We start from the raw sequence: 26,044 nt of genomic DNA, 5'->3' as shown, positions 1-26,044 counted from the left end.
CATACAGTGCGGCAAGTAATAATCTGGAAAGACCTTTGTAATATCACAGTCTAAAACTGGATTTAAAGAGAAGCAAATCAGTAAAGGAATCACGTAAATGTATCATATGAAAATGAATAACTAAATTTTAAAAAAAAAGAAAAAAGAAAGGAAGTGCAATAACTGACTAAAATATGTATTTTGATCAAATATGTTGTTTGATGCTATATTTTGCGATATTTAGAAACAAACGTAATTGTGTTTTTTATGAGAGCAGTAACTGTAATCGGGTTATAACTAGAGATGCACCGATGTATCAGTCGACAATCGATATTGGCCGATCAGGGCCGATGATATCCTCAAAAGAGGGCGAGAAAACACATCAAATTCGTGCTGCGTGTAAAGATGATGTCTCCTGTGGAATGACAACAAAACTGCAATTTGTAAGCTTTGCAATGCTAAACTTTTACACCGGACTTTGAAGCAGTGAAGCGGGAGTTTAAGCATCGAGTCCAATTTTATTTTTGCTGCACTGCTCACACTAAATTAAAATGCCAGGACACCGTTGAAAGATTTAACTGAAATGAGTTGACAAAAAAAAAGTATATATTGCACATAATATATTTGTAGAGTAGTATGTTTCATACTCAGTTAATGTTAACGAGTTATTATAATAAAAAAAAAGTTTATATATTACCAGTTTGATGTACAATGATGTACAAAGTCCTAAATTAATAGTATATATTCTGGTGTGTATTTGTGTGTATTGGGTTCTTTTCAGTCTTATATAATTGGACAAACAGTTATGTAAACTTTTAGTCTGAAGTTTATATTTATAACATTCAGTGTGTGGATTTTATTTTAAATAAACAATGGTACCAAAAGTTTGCCCCCCCCATCCGACTACTCGGAAAAAAATAATTGGCCAACTGATCGATAATGAAAATAATCGTTATTTGCAGCCCTAATTAATAACATTCATTAAGTTAAGAAAAATCTTCAGAATTTAGATAATGTGTTAATGTTAATTTGAGTAATGTGTGTATGAGACCAGTTACTGTGAAACAACTTGTTGAAATGGCGAGAAAAAAGTTTTTATTTGCATTTTTTTCCAGAACTGTAGAATTAATTATTATTAATTTAAAAGAAGGCATAAAAGGCAGAACTATCAGTATCAGCCTATATCACTCTGAATAATCGGTTATCGTATCGGCTGAGAAATTTATTATTGGTGCATCTCTAGTTACAACATGTATTTGTATATAAATGTAAGAAGTGTCATACATTTACAGAATAAAATAACATGTTAATGTGTTCAAATGAATAAATGTGTGTGTTACTGCAGAACATTCAACCTCTTGTGCTTTGGTTTTTCTTTTTTTAGCATTTTTAATATAGTGATTTAACTTCTGCTTTAAAGCTTGTCAGTTGGGTTTTTTTTTTTTTTCAAAATATAATATATATTTTTTAAATCCTTTGCACAATGTATAGCATGACCACAGATACATTTAATACATTTTTCATAGCCTTCAATTTGCACGATGTTTGAAGGACAATGTGAAATAAAGTTTTTTTTCCCCCAGAAAAAAAAAAAAAAAAAACAGAAAATAAAATGGCCCTTTAATCCAACTAATCGATTAATACCGAAGAAATAATCAACAGATTAATCTATTATCAAAATAATCGTTAGTTGCATCCACAAGATCAAATGTTTCCTTGTCCAAATATGTATTTAAACAATAAAAAAAATAATTCCATGGGATGTACTTATTGTTTCACGTGACTATAGATAAGAACCCAAAAGAGTGACTTGAGAAGGGCACTATAACTTCAGGGGATTTACAATATTGGTAGAATAACGAAATCCTTTGAAGACCCATCACAAAAATATAGCCTCAATAAATCTCACAAGTGGAGAGGCTTTCAATTATGACATGCACTGAAAATTATTTAGGTCAGATATAAGGGCTTCCAGGCCAGCAGAAGAGATCAGTAGAATACTAGAGATAGTTGGGGGAGGACGAGTGGCATCCAAGTATTATAATTTGAAGATGAGTGGGACTAGAAAACATAACTATGACACCACTTAAAGTGGTATGGGAAAGAGATTTGGGGACTTAATTTGATGACTGAATCTGTAAAAAAATAAATAAATTGTGACTCTGAATACAAACATCCCAGAGATGTAAGGGTAAGGCTGGGGGAAAAGAGATGAGGGGTTTAAGATGCATTTTTGTATTGACTGTTAAAATGTTGGTGTGTAACTTTTTGGAAAATTAAAATTACAAGTCCAAATACTATTATAAAATACAAATACAAGTAATGCTGTACTAAGAAACAGACATATTACACATGTCTGCCATGGAAAACAATAGCAGTTAATGACAAACATTGAGAGAGCTGTGAAGAAAAAAAACAAAAACAAGTCATCACCAACAACCTTCACAGGGCAGAGTATCACAATACAGTGTTCAAAGAAGACTTTGACAGCAGAAATATAGTGGCCATACCATAAGATGCAAACAACTCCTCAGCAATAAGAATTATAAGGGCAGATTGAAATTCACAAACAAATACAGAGATGAGCCACAAAAGTTATGGAACAGAGATTTATAGACTGATGAGACCAAGAATAGCCTCTATCAAAGTGATGGAAAGGCCAAAGTGTAGAGAAAGAAATGATCCAAAACATACAAGCTCAGTCAAGCACGTATTGCCATTGCTTGGGCTTGCATGGCTGCTTCTGGAATGAGCGCAAACATCTTTCTTGACATGTAGCTCATGATGATTGCAGCAGATAAAATACAGAAATCTAGCAAAACATTCTGTCTGCTCATTTACAGCATCCAATTGGGAGGAACACCATGTGGCAATACAATGACCCAAAACACACTGCCATCACAACAAAGGACTTCATCAGAGTAAAAAAGTGGAAGGTTTTACACTGGCCAAGATCACCCAATTGAGCAGTATTTCACCTCCTGAAGGGGAGACTGAAGGGAGAACCACCACCAAAAAAAAAATAAAAAAAAAAATAATAATAATAATAATAATAAAAAATAAAAACCAAGCCATTGAAAAAAGCTGCAATAGAACCCTGGTAAAACATCACAAAAGAAAAATTCAACCGTTTGGTCTTGTCAGTGGGTCACAGGTTGATGAAGTTAAGAAATATGCAACTAAAGTGTTTATTTACATTAAGACATATTTTGCTCACCAAAAAAAGTGAGTGGTCTGCCACCAAAGGAGGCATGTTCTAAATTGTTTACCACATCCAGATGTAAATATCAGTTAAAAAAAAAAAAAAAAATGCTGAAGTTCTGAACTATTGTCTCATACTCATCTTTTGATCTCAAACCAAAAAGTCTTCAGGGTATACCATAAAAAATACTTTTGGCGGGGACACTATATATTATATATATATATATATATATATATATATATATATATATATATATATATATATATATATATATATATGCAGAATATCCACAAACATGGTAGCTGTACATTGCAGGCACACCAGATGACAGAGGTATGTGTAAGGGACATTAGAGACTCTAAATAATAACGGCCTCCAACTTATTTTCGGCAAGACTTGCTGGAAGAAATATGTCTATTAGGCCCACTGGCAGTTAGAATGAATACACATGCTTGCACATAACGTGAGCATGTCCTCTAGAAGCTGCTGTCACATGAACCACAGCAGAATTTACTAAATTACACAGCAAAGAAGTGCAGAAAAATAATGAAAGTTCTGTGTTTCATTGTAGGAGTAATAAATAGAAGATAATGCAGACATAGTTTTGTTTTGAAACCTGCTAGGGAAAAAGAAGCCTTGTGCAATTAATTATAAGCCAAGGGACTTTTCAATTAAACCAATTCTAAAGTGATTTAACATTTCTGTATTCAACAATACGAGTTTCTCTTGCATCAAAGCACTTCAGCATAACTAGTGTTCAAACCCAAAATTCTATCAATCTCTGAATAACAATGCTTTAGTTTTTATTTTTATTAAGTTATTGATGAAAGAGATTTTGGTAAGGATTTATTTTTTAAACTACATTGTATACTTGTCTTTTATCAATAATATTGAATGTTGATATAGTCACAGTGTTTAATGACGTCAGTGTCATCTCATGATCTCGTCTTAGTCATGGAAAAAAGGTTGACGACAAACATTTTTCGCCATAGTTTTTGTTAACGAAATTAACACCAGCTTACATCACCTACACTGTGTCTTTATTAGGAGTCCTTTATAAGAAAGAGAAAGTAAAGTGTGCCATCCTTCAGGATTAAACTGCCCATTATAATGAAGTGCAGCTGGTATAAAGCCCTGCACTTGATATTATATATTTATATTTACACTATATCATGATTGCAGCTTTCCATGAATAAATCCACTATAATAATAATAATAAAAGTGATCATATTGTAGCCTGTGAAGCAAACATCGGAGAGAACAATAACTCAGTTTGTGTAAAGTGTTCCTCTTCTTATACTGTAAACAGTGCAGAGCTTCAAGGTCCCACTGTATCGTGAAATCGGATGTCACATAGAACAATTGTTGTAACAAAGGTGCCTGCAGATTTCCACATAGAGGATTTTTTTTGTCTGCTCGTGTTAATACAACACAACACATATGCATCGTGGTTCTCTCATGAACGCACGTATGAGATCTATGTGGAAGTGAAGATATGTGAATAAAGACTTAACTTTAGATTCTCGCGCACATAAAGCACCCATATCGCTTCATAAAACTGGGATTAAACCGCTGGAGTCCCAAGGATTACTTTTACAATGCCTTTTTGAACTTTTTGGAGCTTGAAAGTTTCGGTTACTTGGACTGTAAACCGAGGTACAGAAATCTCCTAGGTTTCACTGAAAATGTCTTCATTTGTGTTCCTAAGATGAATGAAATTCTTATGGGTTTGGAAATACTCAAAAGTTGAACAATTGATGACAGAATTAGAATTTTTGTGTGAACGTTCCTTTTAAGTTGTGATCATGAGAAAACAAGAAAGAAAAAAAATTAACAATGCATGGCTGCTTAGGGCTTCCATACCAATTTAGCTATCGCATTTGTTAGCTTTTACAATGTAGACTTACTAATTCTGTGCTGCCTGCTCTCAGTCAGTGTGGTTTGGGGGAGCGTATTGACTGTAGCAGCTGGGGTTGTGCTAACTGTAGAGCTCGCTAAAACATGCCTTGACTTCAAGCAGTATTTCAGGCTAGACTTGCTTTGATGGTATGCAAATTCCTTATGGCAAAAGACTATGGTCTTATTAGTCAGATCACACAGAACTCGATCAGGCGACTGAAAGCTTGGAGTCAACACTCCGCTACACGCTAGATAGAGTGGCTCCACTCAAAAGGAAAATAATTAGAGAAAAAAAATTAGCACCCTGGTATAACGATCAAACGCGAACCTTAAAACAGACAACTCGACAATTAGAACGTAAATGGCGTCAAACCAAACTGGTGATATTTCAAACAGCATGGAAGGAGAGCCTACTGAAATATAGGAAATCTCTTGGCGATGCTAGAAAAATCTATTTCTCCACCTTAATAGGAGACAACAAAAACAATTCTAGATTCCTTTTCAACACAGTAGCAAAATTAACTAGGAATAAAACCACTACAGAGAGAAACACTCAATCATTACATAGCAGTGAAGATTTCATGAAATTTTTCAATGATAAGGTTGAAAATATTAGACGTGAAATACAGGCCATTAAATTAAAACTGGACAGTACTGTAACAAACCCATTACATGACAATGTAGCAATATCAGATCAATGTTTAGAGTGTTTTGCTCCGCTTAGAGAGACCGAACTAGCTACATTAATCTCTTCAGCCAATTCATCAACTTGCATACTAGATCCCGTACCTACATGTTTGTTTAAACAGATTGGTCCAGTAGTAATTGAGCCACTTCTAAATATAATCAATTCTTCCCTAAGCAGTGGCTATGTACCTAAATAACTTAAATTAGCAGTTATTAAACCCTTGATTAAAAAACCTGATCTTGACCCGTCTCAATTGTCCAACTATAGACCAATATCAAATCTCCCCTTCATCTCTAAGATTTTAGAAAAGGTTGTAGCAAAGCAGTTATGCTCGTACTTAGATAGGAATAACATTCATGAAATATATCAGTCAGGATTTAGACCTCATCATAGCACAGAGACAGCGTTAGTTAAAGTAGTAAATGACCTTCTACTGACTTACGATCAGGGTTGTGTCTCGCTGCTTGTGTTACTCGACCTTAGTGCAGCTTTTGATACTATAGATCACACTATTCTCCTTGATAGATTAGAAAATGTTGTTGGTATTAAGGGAACAGTCCTCTCCTGGCTCAGGTCTTATCTCACCGATCGTTATCAGTTCGTAGATGTAAATGGTGAATTCTCCATGCGTACTGAGGTTACTTTTGGAGTTCCACAGGGTTCTGTTTTAGGCCCACTGCTCTTTACTTTATATATGCTACCCCTAGGTCAAATTATTCGTAAACATGGAATGAGCTTCCACTGTTATGCTGATGATACACAGTTGTATGTTTCAGCGAAGCCAGAGGACAGACATAAGCTTAGTAAAGTTGAGGATTGTGTAAAGGACATTAGACATTGGATGTTAATTAACTTCCTTCTGCTTAATTCTGATAAAACAGAAATACTTTTATTAGGCCCACGTGTAGCTAGAAGTATTCTTTCTGATCACATGGTTACTCTGGATGGTCTTTCTGTTTCATCATGTGCAGCAGTTAAAGACCTTGGAGTGATTATTGACTCCAGCCTATCATTTGATGCTCATGTAGATAATATTACTAGGATAGCCTTCTTTCATCTCAGAAATATTTCTAAAATAAGAAACATATTGTCACTACATGATGCGGAAATACTAGTTCATGCATTCGTCACCTCTAGATTAGATTATTGTAATGCCTTACTGTCTGGATGTTCCAGTAGGAATATAAATAAGCTCCAATTAGTCCAGAATGCAGCTGCTAGAGTCCTAACTAGAACTAGAAGATACGACCATATCACACCGATATTATCAATACTGCATTGGCTCCCAGTAAAATCTCGCATTAATTATAAAATACTCTTATTAACCTATAAAGCACTAAATGGTCTCGCGCCACAATATCTAAGCGACCTTTTGGTTTTATATGATCCGCCACGCCTACTTAGATCAAAAGATGCAGGCTATCTGACGGTACCTCGAATAGTGAAGGCTACAGCAGGGGGAAGAGCTTTCTCTTATAGGGCCCCACAGTTATGGAACAGTCTTCCTATTAGTGTTCGGGACTCAGACACAGTCTCAGTGTTTAAGTCTAAGCTTAAAACGTATTTGTTTACTCAAGCCTACCCTGACTAGATTCTGTTCTACTTTCTCCCTCTCTCCTTTCGCCGAGCCCCACACGAATTTATGGAGATACTAGAGATCCAGATCCTTTCTGCCTCTGGATGGAGCTCAAATCTTCTTTAATTCCAGACTGCTGGGACTACGGCTGCTCTTAACGCCATACAGACTTCATATAAATCCATAATGAACTTTTTCACAATATCTGTTGTTACCCAGATGAGGACGGGTTCCCTTCTGAGTCGGGTTCCTCTCAAGGTTTCTTCCTCTTAAAACATCTTAGGGAGTTTTTCCTTGCCACCGTCGCCACTCAGTGGCTTGCTCAGTTGGGATAAATTCACACCTTTAATATCTGTATACCGTGTTGATATTTCTGTAAAGATGCTTTGAGACAATGTCTATTGTAAAAAGCGCTATACAAATAAAATTTAATTGAATTGAATTGAATAGTGCTTCCATCTGGATGCGTTTTGAATTTAAAATTTCCCTTCAGAGGGCCAAGCAAAGTTTGGTCATCGCCTTGCATCATGCTCATTACTAAGCAACTGCATGCAGTGTAAGATGATGAACAGGTCTGTTTCACAGCGGAGCACGTTAAAGGAGTTAATCGTTTTAGCACAATTAATAGCAATAAATTAACACGTTAAATCAACAGCCCTAAACCATACTGATATGTTCAAATACTAAGAATGTCATTTTTGTTTCCAGTTTCATAAGATTTTTCTCATCTGTTTAGATATCACTCATGTTATGTAAAACCACACACGTTTAAGAACAGAATATCTGTTGCAAGCTGTTTTAAGGTTTTTAATGAACTACACAAAGCAGTTTTGCAACAAGCTCATATAAAAAAAGATGGAAAGTACTGGATGAAAGTATTTTTATTGCTTACACTCGAACCATTTTTGGGTACACAATTAGACATGCCTTTCAGCCAACCAATCAGCATTTGCCCAATGCATAGCATGATACATGGCAGGATGATGCCATGTATCCTAACAAATGTCCAACAAATGTATCCTAACAAAAGGTCCTCTGGAAGAAAAGCAGCCCCCATTGATTTAAAAAAATTTTTTTTTTAGTACACCTGGGTGACTAGGAACAGGAAATTGTTCAACCATGACTTCCTGTTTCACATTGGAATAAATATGAGGTAACACATACCCCAAATTCGCTTTCATAACAGTGGGTAAGACCAAGGAATATAGCTGTGATGTACAGCAAAAGGTTCACAAAATGCAACGTGAATATAAGAAAATAGCAAAAGCATTGAAAATACCCACTTTCACCATCAGGGCAATAATTAAGAAGTTCAAGTCAATTGAAAATGTTATGAAACCAAAATAGAGCTTTTTGCAATGAACACCAGAGATGGTTTTGGCGCACACAGAGAGGTAGCCATATGGAAAAGTATATATACACGTACTAAAAATTTAAAATATCAATGGGAATATACTTCAAATATGTTTTTCTCATATGAATTCATAAGGGTTCCAATAATTGCTGCACACCTATATTTAAAGATTTTTTTTTTTAAATAAACCTTTGTTTGCAATTGTTTGATATCCATGCAGAGCATGTGTGTGTGTGTGTTTTTAACACAAATATACAACAAAATATCAAAAGGTTAAACAATAAGACAATTTTCCACAGCCTTCTTTGCTCATATTTACCAAGGGTGCCAATATTAGTGGAGGACACATTAACATAAAAGTATAAATCAGCCTTCTAATGCAATATATCTATGCCAATATATCCCAAGTTAACAATTATGAAAACTGGTGCTCTTGTTTGTATGTGCTTCAGTGTCAGAATGAGAAAGATTTCAAAGGCACAGAAATATAAATGTGTTGAGGAGGACTTACTTGTGGGATGAAGGAGACTGGTCTCTATCCTGTGAGGGACCCGAGGAGGTACTTTCATATTGCCACGGACCTGATAGAACCTGTCAATCAACCAACAACCATTTACTAACACACTCAACAAATGAAGCCAAAGATAAATATTATGTATACACATAGTATACAGTATCTCACAAAAGTGAGTACACCCCTCACATTTTTGTAAATATTTGATTACATCTTTTCATGTGACAACACTGAAGAAATAACACTTTGATACAATGTAAAGTAGTGAGTGTACAGCTTGTATAACAGTGTAAATTTGCTGTCCCCTCAAAATAACTCAACACACAGCCATTAATGTCTAAACTGCTGGCAACAAAAGTGAGTACACCCCTACACCCTCTACACTCACTACTTTACATTGTAGCAAAGTGTCATTTCTTCCATGTTGTCACATTCAAACATACATACACACATTTTATAATATATATATTTCATAGCTTTCAATTTGCACAATATTTGAAGGACAACATTGGCAGAATGTGAAATAATATTTTGAAAAAAAAATACAGAAAATAATCAAAAGAAATAATCGTTAGTTGCAACTTAACATTAACGTTCTTTCACATTCTGCCAATGCTGTCCTTCAAACATTGTGCAAAATGAAAGCCATGAAAAGGTATTAAAATGTATCTATGTGGGCTATGCTATACATTGTGCAAAGAATTTAAAAATCTAGCCCCATTAGTTACTGCTCTCATAAATAAATAAATAAATAAATAAATAAAAACACAATTGCTTTTGTTTCTAAATATACACTCAACATATTTGATCAAAATGAATATTTTATTGTTTTATTTATTATTGCATTATTGTGCTTCCTTTCTATTGTGTGCTGTTTGATTGACACGCATGCATGGACTCGTGCTCATTCAGTGAAGTTTAATAGAGACTCACTTGCTGTCAGGACGAACCTTTATGTAAAATGGAAATACTGGCATGAATTCCTAACATTTACAGATAAGGATAAAGACGTAAAAATGTCATTTTGGCACTGAAGTCTGGAACACATGAAACAACACACACATCTGTCACAGTATCTGACATGACAAGCCACGTTAATACACTTACGAGTTTGTTTGAAGCGCTTAATATAAAACACTCATGTTTTGGACGAACTGGATCATGTACTTTTCCCGCAGCAGCTCACTCTGTCAGCTCCGCTGTTTTCCACATGTGTTTTATTCATAGAAAAGCGTTTTACACCATTGTGAAGTGACTTCCCACTGACGGGGGTTATCCACAGTGATGTCACAGACCCAACTAATCCATAATGAAATGCGTTGTCCATTATTTTAAATTAGCAATTATTATCGATTATATCGATTAGTTGTTGCAGCCGCACTGTGGAAAAGTCTTTGGTACATGCAATGCAATTTGTACTTTTAAAAAAATCCACCATTAACAGCAGTAAACAGTATTCAAATAAAAGTCAATATTAAGTGCAACAACCCTGCTTAAAAATGCATTATTCATCTCAGGTACACTTTGTGCAGTTTTAGAAGGAAATTAGCTAGTATTTTTTTCTGAGGATCTTCGAGAATCTGTCACAGTTCCTCTGGAGACTCTGACTCTCATACTGTTTCAGACAGACTTCATAATGATTTTTGTCTGGAAAGTGGTGTATTATGTAATACATCGCTTTCTTTACTGCAACACAAATACATTTTCCTGTAACATTTAATAATTTTTTTGGAATAGTAATATTTGGAATCTTTCACTGGCTCAATAATGCATAAGTCAAACATTTAATCAAATTTATTATTTAAAAATATTTACAATTTAAAAATGACAAAGACTTTTACACATTATCTATCTACAGATCTATATTTATATCTACAGTGGTGCTTGAAAGTTTGTGAACCCTTTAGAATGTACTATATTACACTTGGTAATTTATTTATTAAGGAAAATGGTCCAATATTACATATATGTCAGTTGCAAAAGTATGTGAACCTCTAGGATTAGCAGTTAATTTGAAATTACAGTCAAGTATTTTCAATCAGTGCGATGACATTCAGGTGTGAGTGGTCACCCTGTTTTATTTAAAGAACTAGGATCTATAAAAGACTGATCTTCACAACACATGTTCGTGGAAGTGCATCGTGGCAAGACTTCTGAAGACCTCAGAAAGAGAGTTGATACTCACCAAGTGAAAAATATTACAAAACCATCTCTAAAAGAGTTTGGACTTCACCAATCCACAGTCAGGCAGATTCAAGACACTTGTTACCTTCCCCAGGAGTGGTCGACCAACAAAGGTTACTCAAAGAGCAACATGCGTAACAATCCACAAGGTCACAAAGGACCCACAAAAAGGTCACCTACGCAATTAAGGGCTTGGCCCTCTAATAAAATAATAGATACAAGATAGATAGAACCAATATATAAAGCTTTATACCAAATGTTCACCAAGAGAGTATTAGCGAATATTCAGATGATAATGAGTAAAATGCAGACAGCAATAGTAATAAAGTAATAGTAAACAGTGTCCTCACTCAACTATTCATACCATAGCAACATTGGAAAAGGTAGGAGAGAACCATTCTATTCTTGAGTGTGGCATAATTTCAGACTGCCTCTCTGGATTGTGGTGGAAGCCCTATGACAGTGTACACAGGTACACGGGCGGGGGGGTTGAATCTGAAGCTACTGAGCAGGATTGCAGGTACTGCAATTAGAACACCAATGTAGCTCAGTTTTAAAGTGTTGAGTGACTGGGGAGTGCCAATTCTACTGCCTCTCCTTGTTTAGGGGTTGTGAATTCACTTTTCCAGAGAACATTCCAGGAATAGGACACACTGATGATCCACATGCACAACAAGAAAATGCCTTTCCACCACATCTTTCAGAATAATGCTTTATTGCAACAGTTAACTGGTATATAATAGAACCGCTTTTATGGTTCCCAAGTGGTGCAACAGAAAAGCGTTCGCCCAACAGTCAACCTGAGTTCAGATTCCAACAATGTCACAGCCATCCATGACTGGGAGCAAAGAGAGTAAAATTGGCCATACTCTCTGGGTGGGAAGAGTAACAATTGCCAACCACGGGTGTCTGAGCCCATGCATGTAGATTGTGGGATTATTTCCTTTTTCCATGATTATGTTAAAAGATGCATGATTTCATAATTTAAGATCAATTCAATGTGATTTCTGCTTACTCATAATGTGTCTGTTCTTGGGTCATGACGATTTTTGTCTTTGATCGTGTTTTTCTCTTATCTCAACCTTGGGCATTATCTATATGTTCCGTCACGATCGACCAGTCGATCAAAACCACTGGTCAAAGTTCTTAATAGGTCAAAAAAAAGAGTGAAGGAAATTATACAATGTGGCAGCAGGGGCATGGTCAAACATCAGCTGTGGACAGAGAGGAGGTGGGTCAAACTCTTGTGTAAAGGGAGTCATTGCAAGCAGAGAGAGAGAGAGAGAGAGAGAGAGAGAGAGAGAGAGAGAAACCGTTAGCAGAGTTTGTGAGATACACACACATACACCATGAAGCATGAATTTAAACTTCAAGGAGTGAAAGTTAAAAGTTCAGGAAGGACCCATTTCCTGTCGTTGTGTTGTATTTGTTGAGTTTTTAGTGCCCCCTCGCTTATGTTGACTGACATATCCAGCAGCTTTTCATGAAAAACAAAGTATAACATATGTAATGGTTTTATCTAGCTTGGTAACATTAGCTAATTTTCTAACATTAATGTTATTACCAGCAGCTCCGACAATCTTTAGCATCTGAGGTGAATGTTGGCTCACCACATTAGGCTATTTGTAATGTTAACTTGCATGATAAGCTGCATATTCTTCTTTAAAAAAAATAAATAATAAATAATAAAATAAAACAAAATAAAATAAATCAGACCTTCATAACAGGCTGCAAGGAGAGCACCTGGCTGCCTGCCTGAGGGTCTCCATCAATGGGCCGAGACCAGAGGAATTCAACAACAAAAGGGCAGAAGAACGGTTTTTCTCAAAGCCCAGGAAAATTAAAAATCCAAATTCAGGGTGCAAAGTTTGCCAATAGGGATGTACCATGTCCTCCTCATCCAGTATAATTTTTTATTTTCTAAAAAAAAAAACATGTTAAATACACATGATAAATATCTGATGTCTGAAATAACACAGACACAGAAATAATAAGACAGACACACACCAGTAATAATAAAAAATTGTATATATAAAAAGTAATTCTCTCCCCCTTGACCCCAGTCACTGACCTGTCAGCAGCACATCAGTATGCATAAAGCATGCGTGTGTTTTATCCTAATTATTAGCGTGTGACGATTCATGTGTATTGCAAAAGAATATGGACAGGTTTCTTAAAAGAAAAGCTCCAGATGCTTCTGGACCATCAACTTCATCCTCATGTAGCTAAAGCCTTGTTTATACTTTCACTTGGCTCATAGCGCGCACCTCCCCAAACGGACTCTGCTAAACAAAGCCTTTGGTGCGCCCGACAATGGCTGCAGCTCCATCAGTGCAAACACTTGTGCAATTTTCCCACGTAAGATGACATGGTCAAGCTATACGTATCTTGACGTGGTCAGGATATTCCGATGTGACCCGGAAAATTTCCTCTCCTGTTGTTTTTTCTGGCAGTGTCTAGTAAAATAGGAAGTTTTCTCTAATGGCATCTCCATCCACAAAACGCACAATGGCCAAGAGCTGAGAATGTCCACTAATATCCGTAGCCTCATCAAGTTGCAACGCAAATTTCCTACTGATACGCATCTTTTCCAAAACATGACTTTCGATATCTATAGACATGTCATCAATACGTCTGGCAATTGTGTTATCTGAGAGCGGGACTTAAGCTATGTCTTTAACCGCATCAGGGCCGAGCATCTCGTTGACAATGGCTTTGCAGGCAGGTAGTATTAATGTCTCTGCCACAGTGTGGGACTTTGATTTAGCTACGAATTCAGCAACTACCTAACTAGCTTTGAGGGCTCTCTCATTTACCTTTGTGGTTTTTCTCATAAAAGTTGCCTCTTTCTCTGTGTTTTCACGCAGGCGAACAAAACAGTTCATTGGCTCGTAGATGGCATTTAAGCTTGCTTGGCACCATGGCACTGTTGAACAGCTTCTCGCCACACACCAAGCATAATGTCATCTCATCCCCGATGAAAGTGAATCCGAACGAAAGATAACTTTCACTGTATTGCCTCGAGCTCACCGTCTTTGCTTTCTTTTTACCACCACTCGCACTTGCCTTCACCTGGGTCAGAATCTTGTCCAAATTCTTGTACCTGCTGACACCCGGACAAATATTACATTACTCTGCCAGTCACTATATTACAGCACAGACACTCGACAATGGCATATTATTTGCAGATAATAATTAATAAATGTTAATTAAAAATAATAATAATAATAATAGTTTTAAGACTAATTAAGTGAAATTGGATAATTTCTCACGCCACACTTGACGATCTCTCACAGCACAGTGATTGAAAATCACTGCTCTAGTAGATTGTGTTTTGACCATTTGTGAACCACATTAAACTCCTTTACCATGCTTTGTGGGTGTGTCATTTTTTTTGCTTTGTCATCACCATTCATAGCTACACAACCAATGTGTTTATGATTAAATTACTACTAGTGCACAGAACCGTTACAAAACCACAGTTTTTCACAGATCTAGCATCTTAATTTTACTCTGAAAGTGCACCAGACTGATGCATTTAACTTTAAAATTTACAAATTTTCTTATGGGGGAGCGTTCCCCTGGACTCCCCTAGAGGGTCAGAGGTCCACCCACCACAGTCTCACAAAATCCTGAAAGAAACACCAGTTTGTGAGTCATCCTTGCCTTTTGCTGATCATCTCAGTTTTGAGAGAGAGCTAGGGCAACTGTTAGATAAATTGTGTGGAAAAAGACTAAGTTATGTAATGAGCTTGGTATTCCAGAACAAAAAAAAAAAAAAAGGAGTAGAGAGCAATGTTTTTCTGCTTTGGATAACTGCATCAAGTATAAAGACCAGTGGTGCAGATGGTGCAGATGTGCAGCAGTGGCATGCTTTCCTAATACAATAGAGGGATGACAAAGAGCATTAGAATGATGAGCTAATCTCTATGCTGGTGGGCTAGTGTGCCAACCATAAATGCACCACTATCTTTGTGCAAAAAAACATGTGTGCAATCTCAACATCTCAAAGCTAAAATTGCGGTTTAAGAAAACCAGACATTGCCTTCATCTTCTAAACAAAATAAGCTTTATCCATCTCTTAAAACTTTTAACCGTGGATCAAAGACATGGTCCTCAGATTCATCCTCTTCCTGTGCTGACTCTGATGACCCTGGCACACATCCTGCAGCCACTGGGGTAACCCCGATGGTGATTAAACAGACAAATTCGAGAAAGATTGAGGAGGTAAAAGTAACAATAAAATATCAGCCACTGAGTCCTGAGCAAGTAGATTTTAAACATCTCAAAAAAAAAATGTGCATGGGTTCAAACATGGGTCCCAACACTCAGATGCTTTGCCTCCACTTCCCTGCTGCACATTCTTTTTAGATATTACCATTGTAGCCAATACTTGCAGCCAATTATGCATGTGCAGGATAACAGATTGTGTGTGATAATCACTGTGGATGATCTTTGCAGTTTTTTGATCGACACTGGTACACAATAAAATCAATAATTCCAAAACAGATGGCTAGAGATTTTGGTCTTCATCTAACTAGAACTCTTAGCACAGATTAACAGCCCTCCTGTTTTAGTCATCGGTTATTTCACAATTACACACGCAGTTGGATTTTGAGTCACTTATATAGCTGTTACTGGTGGTGATCCAGTAGTGTTAACACAAAATTTTACTGTATGCAGTCCACATGCTGCGCTTTCTGTGTTGTCCTCAGCTCGTGTGGTCACAGCGACTAGAGGTGGGTCAATTGGCTCAATGCTCTCACAGCACCAACGTTACCTGCAAAGGGTCAAGATCATCAACCCCTCATTGTTAATGATGACTGATATACAAGATGAGAGTGCACCGAGTGATCATGACTGTGTGATGCTTTCACACACACAGCCTTCGAGCATTTCTGAGATTCCTCTGGAAAATCCAGACATAATTTTGTTCACAGATGGTTCAGCCCAAGTAGTGAACTAATGCTGTTTGCTAATGGCACGCAGTGATTACTAGGGATGGGTATAGTTAAGGTTTTAACGGTATTACTACTCTTACCAATACTGCTTATTGATCCGGTACTTTAAAGCTTATCAGTACTTTGGTGTTATAGTTTTTTTAATGAAAAAAATAAACAAATTGAGAATAGAATTAACATTGCTTTATTTTTAAAATAAATTTATTATTATACATCTATTTGTAAATGCACCAGTATGGAGGCATTTTTAGTGTTTAAGATTTATATACCCTGCAGAAAAAAATATTTATAAATTTATAAAATATTCATAAACTTATATGTAGGCTATTTGTAAAGTAACTGAAAGTGATGTGCATTTAATAGCCTAAATGTTCACATACTGATTTATTTCTTTATTTGAGATTTTAAAAAAAGCAGAAAATGTGTTGAATGTGTAATGTCTTTTCACCCAAATGAAATAAGGTAAGCAAACCAATTAGCGATTTTATATTTATTTTAAATGGCGTGAACAATGTTAATTCAACGTTAATGGGCAAAAAGATGTTGGATCAATGTCATGAACATTGTTTCGATGCCCTGGGAGACCTCAATTATGCGATGATATGTCGTCGTTATTTGGGAAGGCTACCAGCATACATTCCTGACGTAGATGGGGAACCAGAGACAAGCTAGCTAGGCAGTCGAAAACTTTCAATTTCTCTGTCTGCACATGATGCACTTTTGAAAAATGCTTTGACAGGCTGCTTGTATTTCCGCCCTTAAAGCAAATCTCTTGCTGCACTTGTGGCAACGAAGTTTTCTGCATCAACACTAGTGAAGTGTAACACTTTTGAAAGTTTGGGTCTCTCCGCCATCGTCACTCTGTGTATTAAGCGGGAGATTGGCGGCAAAATGGAAAAGCCCTTTCCAAGTTCTATTAGAAAATTCGGCAGTGTTGTGTCAGGGACATAAGACTTGGATACATATCTCACACTGTAAAGTGGTGCTACCACCTAAATAGGGACAGTTTGCATGGCTTAATTAATTTTCCTAAAATTTGAACTTAAAACATCTGCTGGAAGTCCATATATGTGTCTGTTTTCAATAAAAGTTTTGGAGATACTAAATAAAGCTTTTTGAAGTCCTGAAAAAATTTGTCTGCTACAAGATACTGCTGTCTTTTAGAAAAAAACAAAAAAAACAAGTGAGGCATACTGGGAGTTGGTGTGGGTGCTACAAGAGAACCAAATGTCTATAGTGGCAGTGTTCAGAATCAACCAATCACATTCAAACTCATGTTAAATACTAATTAGTATACATCTGCCATAAATTAAAGTGACTGATTACCTCCTAATAAAGTACAGCTGTCCTATAGGCTTTTCCTGACATCATCTTGGTAACATCCATCTGGAAAAGCCATGGGCTGTAAAGAGCTTACAAAGCAGGTACAGGATCTCATTGTTGAAAAATATCAGTCAGGACAGGGTTAAAAAAATAAAGATTTTTATTCAAGTCCTAAAAGTAGAAGAAGAGAACCCAATTAAACATATGAGAAAAATATTCTACTTAGCAATTTAATTATTGAGGAAAATCATTCAATATTACATATCTGTGAGTGGCAAAAGTATGTGAAACTTTGCTTTCAGTATCTGGTGTGACCCCTGTGTGCCACAATAATTTTAGCCCATTAATCAGTAAAGAACAGCTTCAACTCTGAGATGCTGGCTAGTTTCCTCACATGAACTGCTTGCTTCAGGTCCTTCCACAATATTTCTATTGGATTACGGTCAGGACTTTGACGTGGCCATTCCAAAATACTTACTTTATTCTTCGTTAAACATTCTTTGATAGAATCACTTGTGTGCTTAGGGTCTTGCAGCATGATCCAATTTCTCTTGAAAGTTCATGGACAGATGTCCTGACATTTTCCTTAGAATTTGCTGGTATAATTCAGAATTCATTGTTCCGTCAATGATGGCAAGCCATCCAGGCCCAGATGCAGCAAACATGCCCAGACCATGACACTACCACCACCATGCTTCACAGATAGAATAGAGTTCTATTTTGGTCTCATCTATACACAAAACCTTTTTCCAATAGCCTTCTGGTTAGTTCATGTCATTTTAGCAAACTGCAGAAGGGCAGCAACGTTCTCTTTTGGAGAGCAGTGGCTTTCTCTGCCATTCACCCTTTGGCAAACCTTCCACGCGCACCATTGTTGTTCAGTGCTCTCCTGATGGTGGACTCATGAACATTAGCCAATGTGAGAAAGGTCTTTAGTTGCTATGAAGTTACCCTGGGTTCCTTTGCGACCTCGCAGACACATCTTACTCTTCAATGGTCTCGAAATTCCTCCATTTGTACATAATCTGTCTGACTGTGAATTAGTGGAGTCCAAACTCTTTAGAGATGTTTTTTTTTTTAATTTATCTTTTCCAGCCTAATGAGCATCAACAACACTTTTTCTGAGGTCCTCAGAAATCTCCTTTATTCGTGCCATGATACACTTCCACAAACATGTTGTGAAGATCAGACTTTGATAGATCCCTGTTCTTTAAATAAAACATGGCACTCACTCACACCTGACTGTCATCTCATTGATCGAAAACACCTGACTAATTTCACCTTCAAATTAACCTGCTAATCCTAGAGGTTCACATACTTTTGCCACTCACAGATATGTAATATTAAATCATTTTCATCAATAAATAAATGACCAAGTATAATATTTTTGTCTCAATTGTTTAATTGGGTTCTCTTGGTCTACTTTTAGGACTTGAAAATCTGATGCTGTAGGCCATATTTATGCAGATATATAGAAAATTCTAAAAGGTTAAACTTTCAAGCACCACTGTATCTCATGAGCATTTTTATGTATTGACATGAAACTTCTCACATATAGTCCCCTCTGAAAGTAATGAAACAGTGTAGCAACTCAAAATAAGAAAGCACAATTTAATAAGTGCACATAATGTAATAATGTTCATAATTTGATAATTTTCACAAAACATGATCAAATCTTGAGCTCATAATGTAATAATGATTTTTACATTATGAGAAATGTATTAGATTATAAATGCACCAAAAACATTGTCATGTTGTAATTATTGTACTGCCTTTTTTAAACATAAATTTATTGGTATTCCTTTACCGTACATTTTCAAAATCTAAATCTAGATGTGAATCTGATGTGAACATAAACTGAAACTCTTGACCTGTATCTGCGTGATTGTGTGTGTTGTGCTGCTGCCACTTGACTGGCTGATCAGATAATTGCATGATTGTTCCGAATAAAGTGGACAGTGAGTGTACATCTCAGAAACTAATTGTAGGGGTAAACACGCTAATTATAACTAGTGTTTGCAAAAAAAGTTGTCAATTATACTACATTTCTCTGGTCATTATTCTTAACTATAATTTCCTTTTATTCATTGTTTTTGTCATGCTTCTTTCATTCGACGATGTCAATTCTTTAATGTAATTTATGCAATATTTGTGTCATGAATGCTGGATATCATAGACCACTGAAAGATGTAAATCTGACAATAATAAACTGAGAAAATATTAAGGCTGAATAAATAATGAAAGGAAGGGTACAATTTAATCTGAAAATACTGAAGACTTCCTTTATTTGGGAAAAGGTGCTGTTAGTGGCAAGTGGAAGGAAAATGGAAGAATAGGTACACTTACCCTCTTTGGAATAGATCCACATTGTAAAACTTGTGGAGCTCTACAGAAAATTCCACAGTGGCCTGCACCTCACACATACTGGATTCAGTGGTGGTTAAAGGCCAGCTTCAGTTTATTTGCAACATAACTGTAGAGGAAAATGCACATGTAATGAAGTACACAGTGAAAGGAAAGTACACAGCAACAACTAGGGGTTTAACAATAGAAACTATTCTAATTTGATATGATACAACACAGTGGTGCCTTCATACAACACATTTTCAGCAAAAATAAGCATATGCCTTATGTTTCCATTAGTAGCATATAACTAAACATAAGCGGTGCATTAGAATATAACAAAGTAAAACATGGCTAGTTAAACATTAGCTCTCTAGACATGATTTCACTGGTGTCAAGGGTTGCCAGGTCTCCAAATTGTCCAGCAAAAGTACTTCTCAAAAACCAAACAAAAAGACCTGAAACTGGCCTGGAAACTTGAGACATATTTTCATTTTTTTTCTTTGTGCCTTAATCGGTTAATTTTTTTTTCACCCACAACCACAACTTCCAAATTACTGCATTGATTTTTTTTTAACCTGGACTGAAGCTAGTAAATGGCATGTTTTAGCATCATGCTAGCATGTTTTAGCATCATGCTAGCATGTTTTAGCATCATGCTAGCATGTTTTAACATCATGCTAGCATGTTTTAGCATCATGCTAGCATGTGTTAGCATCATACTAGCATGTGTTAGCATCATGCTGGCATGTTGCTAGCATCTGTTAGCACGATACTGGCCGTTATATTACATTTTGTATTACATTTTGAGTCTGAGACCATTTACTGCAGGGCTATTCAACTGCCATTTTGAAGGCCTGTTTATCAATTCAGACTGGCCCTCTGATAATTGTTGTGATTACTAACGCATTAATTTAAAATTGAAAAAATTAAAGAAATAAATCCAAGAAAAATGTGTGACATTTATGCCACAATAAACCCAACTCCTCTAAACCTCCAACAAAACAGCAGAGATCTGCTGCGTTATTGGCAACAGCCAATTACAGAGATGCAAGATCGATGACCTTTTAATTTAACACCTGTTAGTTTTTTTGAATAAGTATGGACTCAGTATTAACATAATCAAGTCACAGTAGATAGACAACCAGAAAGTCTATTACTGTTGCGTGTACCGCCGCCGCAAGGCCACGGCTGTAAATACACTTACATGGGAACATCATTCGCGAAATTAGCACCAGGTGACGCAAAATGACTAAGTGTGACATGGAGATCAAATAACAGAATAAACGAAAAATAAAGGTTGCACAGTATACGGGTACAAATACTGAAGCGTCATAATACTGCCGATGCCACTGTATTTTTACTGTAGTATTAACAGTAGTCAATACAATAGCACCGCAAGCAATGTTGTATGTGCAGCAGTTAATATTATTTTCACTAAGAGACACATATCAATGCTTTTGCAGAATACACCAAGGTGAGTAACACTTTTTTTTTTTTTTTTTTTTTTTAAGATTTCCTGTTTGCTACCAAGCATGTTAACATTACACTAACCGCTGTGTAAATAAAATTAGCCATGCTTGCCAAAAAGCGAGAATGTTATACTAACTGCAGTGTAAATAATAAAATTAGCCATGCAAGCGAGCTAATATTATGCTAGATGCTATGTCTAAATAATAAAATTAGCCATGTTTGCTAGTAAGCGAGCCAACATTATGCTAACCGCTAAAATCAGGGTTCCTACAAGGTGTTCACAACCCCAGTGGATTCATGCCAGCTGCATCACACGCTGTCGAGTCGAGACAACACTGCTATCAAGTAGCCATTAGGGGGCTTCATCACATCTTACCTCATCATATACTCTACAGATGAGAAAGGGGAACACTCACAATCAAGCTGCCCTTAGGAGGCCTCTTTTCATCTCATTTAACACATACACAGCCTTGTTTCATATTAGACATAAATACGCAGAGTCTATTATTTCCAGTTATTTTGTCACCTTAAAAGGTGACTGTCGTTTAGGGTAATTAATACTTTGAGGTAGTGGATTCTGTAGTATGTGTACTCTCAGGTCGTTTAGGGTAATTAATACTTGGAGGTAGTGGATTCTGTAGTGTGTGTGTACTCTCAGGCATCTTTTGATTTCATGTCAGTCCAAACCTAGAATGCCCCTAGATACTGGTCCTGTTGTCTTTTTGGACATAGTCCTAGCTGTTCTCGCTGTGATCCAGATAGAGAAACACAATCCTTGCTCTCCTGCCATGACTGCCTCAGCATGTGCAGGCTCATACTAATCCTCTTAGCTTCACACATCCACACTCACAATGGTGCAGAGGTAATTTGGCCTACTCCTTTTCACTAGAAATTGTGCAAAACCTTACCAACCTGCACAATGACTCATATTTAATCTGCCATCACATGGGATCATATCAGTAGTAAATGGTCTGCACTTATATAGAGCTTTTATCCAAAGCGCTTTACACTGGTTCTCATTCACCCATTCACACACACACACACACACACACACACACACACACACACACACACACACACACACACAAATGGTATCAGAGCTGCCATGCAAGGCGCTGATTTGTCATCGGGAGCAACTTGGGGTTCAGTATCTTGCCCAAGAACACTTCAGCATGTGGAGTCACGTGGGCCGGGAATCGAGCCGCCAACCCTCCGAATAGTGGACAACCCGATCTACCACCTGAGTCACAGCCACACCTGTGGTGGGCTTCTATGAAGTGGTCTTCAATGCCGCTGAACATCACCACCACCACCGTATCAGCCAATGCACAGAATGACGCTTGCTTAATTCCCATTCCCAGAGTCTTGATACTACATCTCACCACCGCTGTTAGGGCTGGTGCACCTTTAAATCAACTCATACTTGGCTGTAATCACACTGATAATTTGTGTTGGGATCTTCTCGGCACTTCCTGTAGCTCATTACCACAAGTAGTATAGAATACATCTCAGGTCTTTGGTGTACCCTGGCAAATAGGTGATGCATGCATCTGCGCCAATAGTACCAACTCTAGTGTTGGGGCACTCTGTCGGTCAGACCTATGTAGACGTGCAACCCACTTCTCAGGGTTTATCACCCAGATGTTCCATTAATGGCACTCAAATCCCTCTTAATGGTAAGAGCCCGTTCACCCAACTGTATAGCACTAATACTGTGTTATGGCTATGTGGTCAGAGAGCGAATCTCAGAGAATCCTGAGTGATTTCCTTTGGACAGGATGTTGTTATTCTGCTTTTGTGATCCCCAGTGTTTCTATTTTTATCACTGATCCCTGGGCCCCTCCCTCACATAGGATTACCAAATGTGATATCTCTAGCAAATTCATGGGGTACATGTTAGGCAGGGTATCTATGGCTATCAGCAATTCAAATTTAATACTTTTTAATACTATATTCAAGACAGTTCCAAAAAAAAATTAAGACTTGCATGTCACTTCAATCATGCTACACGATAGATCAGCTATATATATATATATATATATATAGATTGTGTTCATAAATATGCATCCATTTCTGGGTTTAAGTAAACTTCTATAGGGGTATATGGGAAACTGTAGCAAATATCCCTTTTCATTACCATTTTCTCCAACAGTGAAAGAAAAAATAAATCCAGTATTGCCTTCCCATGACATTCCAAGCGAGGGAAAAAATAAATAAATAAATAAAACAGAGAGATGGATTACGGCAGTCAGAGGAGAAAAAGATGTCAAATTTACCATCACTGACCACAGCTGTATTAGAAACATCCTCACAGCAGTGTTTGGGTTTTTTTTTTTTGCAATTGATTGCCATGGTAATGTAACAATAAATGTTATAAATGAACAGATATTTTTATAAAGGAGAAAAAATATGTATATTAAAAAACCTTTACTATTTTGTAATATTACTATTTTACTGAACAATACTTAATACATTTTTATTTGAGCTACAAATAGTAACAATAGTAATATTTCTGACTTAATTCACTTTTATATGTTAGACCTTTTTTTTTTTAGTTTTTATTTTGGCAGAAAACCACATGAAGACCTCCTTTTAGCTGGCAACATTTTTTTAAAATTCACTTCTCAAAACCAATCAGGTGAAATGCTGTAAACCTCTGCCCACAAAAATGTTTGAGATTATGCTAAGGTAAAACCATAGTGAATCTGGTGTGTGCTGTGTTTAAATGCAATTTATAAGCCACTCAAATTCACAGCATTTATTGTGAACCAAGCCGCTCTAAAACATTGATGAGCCGTACGTACACGGAGTGCAACACAGTCACATGGCTGTGCCGTCTCAAAAAGCAACCAGCCAAAATAAAATCAATCTTTACTGTGTTGGTTCTGTTGTATTTTTAAGAAGATAAAATGTAAATTTAAGACATTTTAATGCTAATTAAGGCCTTACTTTTACATTAAGGAATTTAAGACAGTTTAAGACTTTTAACGACCCGCGGACACCCTGGTTAGCTGACCCATGGACCACCCCTGGTGCCAGCATAGGGTGGTCTCTATTTTTTGGTGGTGGCACAACAGCTACGTTAAATAAGATCAGTGGATCTTATTTAACGAGCCTATAGGCTTACCTCTCTGGCTAACAACACTAAGGAGGCACTAACCCTAATCAATAACAAACTGAAGGCCCTTCGGGAGGTCGTGGTTCAGGATAGGTTGGTCGTAGATCTATTAACGGCCAAACATGGAGGTGTGTGTAAAATGTTGGAACGCTTTGTGTTGTTTCTACATCCCAGAGAACTCACACAATATAACTATCATCATCATACATCACATGAAACAGGCCACAATAATTCCCCTCGAGAAGGATGATTCCTGATTTTCCTGGTTCTCATCCCTGTGGGGAGGATGGGGTTACTGGATGATTCATTCTGTCATGTCTGTCTGTCTGATTGTTCTCCTAGTATTACTGTTCCTCCCATGTTTTCTAAAATGCTTGATGTCTGTGCTGCTCCGGCTCGTGCTTTCCACGACTAGTAATTATGCCCTGGTCGTCGAGCAGAACGCTGCTCTGTAGAGTCCACAGAGAGCATGCAAAGGTCCCATTATGGACCTAAGAGGGTTTCATGGCATGGTCTCTGTGTCTCAATTCTGTAGGTCTCTAGTTTGTGTCACAATGCCATTGCTTCTACATAACAGAAAGCATGATCTCCTTTCTGAATATTAAAACTAAGGAGCTTTTGTACTGAACTCTGTGTGTCTTCCTGAATCAGACAGAGCAGGGTTCAAATTCTGGTTCTGTGACTGGTATCGGACAAGAACTTAACGTAATGAAATACTGAAATTTCACACTCACCCATATTTTCATTTGCTATTCTCTCCTGTGCTTGTATTTTTTTGTTATGCCGTCCTATAAGGAGGGGAAAATAAAGAGCAATATGAATGGCAAATAAGAGTATGTGACCATCAAGTAATGTAAACTTCAAGTAATACTTTTAATACAACAGACATTAGCACATTCTTATCCTCTCAAATGGTGAAAAACTCATTGTTGTGTCCATTTTCTTATAACACAATGGGTGTGGCTATGCAGTGTATAGAGCAGCATTTTAACAACCTTTTTTCAGTCATATCACCCTTTTGAAAAAAAAAAAAAAAAAAAAAAAATTGTGGTACCCTACACAAACACTAACACTAGACAACATTAAGCCTGGTTTATACTCGATGTGTCCGCAATAGCACGAGGGAGCGCGTGGCAAAGATGACATTTCATGGAGTGAGTGGCCGAGCACGTTGAGTGCGCGAGGCCTCATTTTGCATAGCGGTTTGCACGGCTTTTTTGTAACTTGCTGTGTGGCATCACATCCGAAAATGAATGACTTCGAGGCGACTCTTGCCGAAAGGTACGATTGTACAGGCAACTGTATGATCCATCCATGCAGGACCATAGAGATAGCCAGATGGCACAAAATTCATGGAAAGGTTTTAAAAATAGTGATTTCGATTTGCTTTGTACATACTGTTGAAAGAATAAAGCCAAAGCTGAAAGTTT

At 36.9% G+C, this 26,044-nt stretch overlaps 1 protein-coding gene across 13 annotated transcripts in view; it reads right to left on the bottom strand.

The window, feature by feature from the left end:
- The window catches only part of fam135a (family with sequence similarity 135 member A), an 86,869-nt gene that overhangs the window by 45,313 nt on the left and 15,512 nt on the right, over window positions 1–26,044 (bottom strand). For 10 of the 13 annotated variants that reach the window (XM_017461286.3, XM_017461291.3, XM_017461289.3 and 7 more), the window contains 3 exons: window positions 25,349–25,402; window positions 20,027–20,153; window positions 9,210–9,289 (listed from right to left, as the gene is read on the bottom strand). In XM_017461286.3, the coding sequence (XP_017316775.1) occupies window positions 9,210–9,289; window positions 20,027–20,103 (157 nt within the window). In that variant the 5' untranslated portion in view covers window positions 20,104–20,153; window positions 25,349–25,402. Of the gene's footprint in view, window positions 1–9,209; window positions 9,290–17,683; window positions 17,744–20,026; window positions 20,154–25,348; window positions 25,403–26,044 lie in introns of those variants that run through there. The other 3 variants (XM_017461288.3, XM_053677740.1, XM_017461294.3) reach the window with 3 other exon arrangements.

Source organism: Ictalurus punctatus, chromosome 29 (assembly GCF_001660625.3).
Source record: "Ictalurus punctatus breed USDA103 chromosome 29, Coco_2.0, whole genome shotgun sequence".
Lineage (NCBI taxonomy): Eukaryota > Metazoa > Chordata > Actinopteri > Siluriformes > Ictaluridae > Ictalurus > Ictalurus punctatus.
Note: the sequence above shows the minus strand (reverse complement) of the source record. Positions and strands in the feature narration are given on the sequence as shown.